This window comes from Scylla paramamosain, chromosome 37, assembly GCF_035594125.1.
Source record: "Scylla paramamosain isolate STU-SP2022 chromosome 37, ASM3559412v1, whole genome shotgun sequence".
In the NCBI taxonomy this organism is placed as follows: domain Eukaryota; kingdom Metazoa; phylum Arthropoda; class Malacostraca; order Decapoda; family Portunidae; genus Scylla; species Scylla paramamosain.
The window spans coordinates 14,862,101-14,864,743 of NC_087187.1; the positions used below are offsets into that span (position 1 = coordinate 14,862,101).

At 47.4% G+C, this 2,643-nt stretch overlaps 1 protein-coding gene across 1 annotated transcript; it reads right to left on the minus strand.

The window, feature by feature from the left end:
* Positions 1 to 593: 593 nt before the first annotated feature.
* Positions 594 to 977, minus strand: LOC135091550 (uncharacterized). The gene has a single exon (XM_063989291.1). The coding sequence runs from the start codon at positions 975 to 977 to the stop codon at positions 594 to 596; it is 384 nt and encodes a 127-aa protein (XP_063845361.1).
* Between the last annotated feature and the right edge of the window lie 1,666 nt (positions 978 to 2,643).

Genomic DNA, 2,643 nt, shown 5'->3' on the forward strand with positions numbered 1-2,643 from the left:
GTGTCCCCTTACACGTGTAGCCCCTGTTCACCTAGGAGAGAGTAGGTAAGGGATGTAAGTCGAGGAGTTGTGACCTCGTTGTCCCGGTGTGTTGTGTGTGAGTGGTCTCGGTCCAACCCAAAGATTGGTCAGTATGAGCTCTGAGCTCCTTCCATAGGGGGAAGGCCGGCTGTCTCGAGAGATACCAGCAGCAGACTGTCCAGTGAATACACACACACACACACACACACGCATACACACATACCTACTCATACCCACAAAGTACATAAGCACAAATTTATATGCAGAGATACTTACAAACATACATACATACACACATACATTCACATAGGTATATTCATATACACACACATACATACATACATACATACATACACACATACATTCACATAGGTATATTCATACATGCACACACACACACACACACACACACACAGTGTATGACCATACATTGGACAAAATCAGTATCACACCATTATGCCCACACGTACATTATCACAAATATTCTTAGATATACATAAGTACAGACTTACATATGTTAATTGAATAAATGATTACATCACGCGACATAAATTGAAATCCATACCTTTTTTTTAACTTAAAGTGACTATTGTTATTAACATGCGACTTGATATTTGCTGGCAGTGTGTTCCATGCGTGTGGCGCAGCGGTGTGTTGTGTTCCATGGGTGTGGCGCAGAGCGTGGCGGCGTGCACGGTGCGGCGCGGTGGTGTGTTGTGGTGTGTTGTGTTCCATGGGTGTGGCGCAGAGCGTGGCGGCGTGCACGGTGCGGCGCGGTGGTGTGTTGTGGTGTGTTGTGTTCCATGGGTGTGGCGCAGAGCGTGGCGGCGTGCACGGTGCGGCGCGGTGGTGTGTTGTGGTGTGTTGTGTTCCATGGGTGTGGTGCAGAGCGTGGCGGCGTGCACGGTGCGGCGCGGTGGTGTGGACGCTCCAGGGTTGTGGTGCTGTGTTGACATTCCTTGCCAAAGAGAATGCGTGGTGCGTCACCTGAAGGATGTGTTATATTCCTAAAACTACACGGTACAAACAAACAAAAAATGCTTCTGCATATTATTCAATTTTAGAATTTTGTGTGTTGAATGTACGTAAAAAATTACAGAATCATATTTTCCCACGAAAAACACACACCTCAAAATTTTATTTTGTAGCGCTGATAGTTTGTTTAAGTAGGAAGGTGTGTGTGTGTGTGTGTGTGTGTGTGTGTGTGTGTGTGTGTTCAGTTTTTCCGTACTTTTCGTTTGCACATTTTGGTGTTATGGCTGCAAGGTGTGGCGGAGTGTTTGGGTGTCACAGAGGCGGAGTGTGGGGGAGTGTTTGGGTGTCACAGAGGCGGAGTGTGGGGGAGTGTTTGGGTGTCACAGAGGCGGAGTGTGGGGGAGTGTTTGGGTGTCACAGAGGCGGAGTGTGGGGGAGTGTTTGGGTGTCACAGAGGCGGAGTGTGGGGGAGTGTTTGGGTGTCACAGAGGCGGAGTGTGGCGGGAGTGTTTGGGTGTCACAGAGGCGGAGTGTGGGGGAGTGTTTGGGTGTCACAGAGGCGGAGTGTCGGGGAGTGTTTGGGTGTCACAGAGGCGGAGTGTGGGGGAGTGTTTGGGTGTTGCAGTTTGAGGTGTTTCTTTCCTCCTCGCCTCGCCCCGCCAAGTGTCGTTGCCCCGCCAAGTTTGTGGAGTGGTGCGTCATGCGTTGCTAATTGGCCCACTCAGCGCCGACCTGGAACTTGGCTCACATATCTGAAAGTTTGACTCGCACGCTCTTGAGGTGACGACTACTACCACCACCACCACCACCACGATAAAAGCACCGAAACCTGCTTCATATGAGTGTTTTTTTTTCTTTCTTTTTTCACTTGGCAAAATCGCACGGCTTAGAAATCCATGAAGTTTAATGAGGACGTTCAACATATTCCTGTGTGACAGAGACTCACCGCCACATGCATTTCTAAGCCGTATGGTAATGGTAGTTCTACAGTACTACAGAGTCCGTGGAACATCATTTTTTTGTGCAGTTTAAATCTTTTCATAACATCCTCTTCACAAAGTACACACACATCACTCTCTATTTGGCATTCCATCTCCGAGGTATCGCGGGAGAACTGAACGTGTCACCTGTTCTGTACGTTTTCTACACTGTCGCAGGCCAACTGTAAGGGAAAAACCACTCGTGTAAGAACAAACCTTGACACACTCGCGCACTTGGACCCCAGTGTGCGGTGAAAAACTACTCGTATGAAGCGGGTCACAGAGTTAGTAATCAGAATGAGGCAAGAAGTAGCTGGTTCAAGTTTGTTGAAGTTAAATTTTAAAAGGTGATAGGAAGAAATTGATTCTCAAACAGGACGGTGGATGATTGGAACAGACTCAAGAATTAGCCTGTTTGTGCCGAGTCGCTAGGGAGCTTTAAGAGAAGATCAGATGAATTTATGGAGTGGGATGACAGGTGGGTACGTTTTATAAGTAGACCGTCACGTTGGTCTGTTGTTTGGACCTCTTACGCGCTAAACCAGCGGCAAAACTGCAAATAAATGAAATAACTTCAAGCCACGCCGAACTACAAATCATCCAGGAAAGCAACGACATTACTTGTTATTGTTACAACACAAAAAGAAAAAGACGTGACAACTCAACA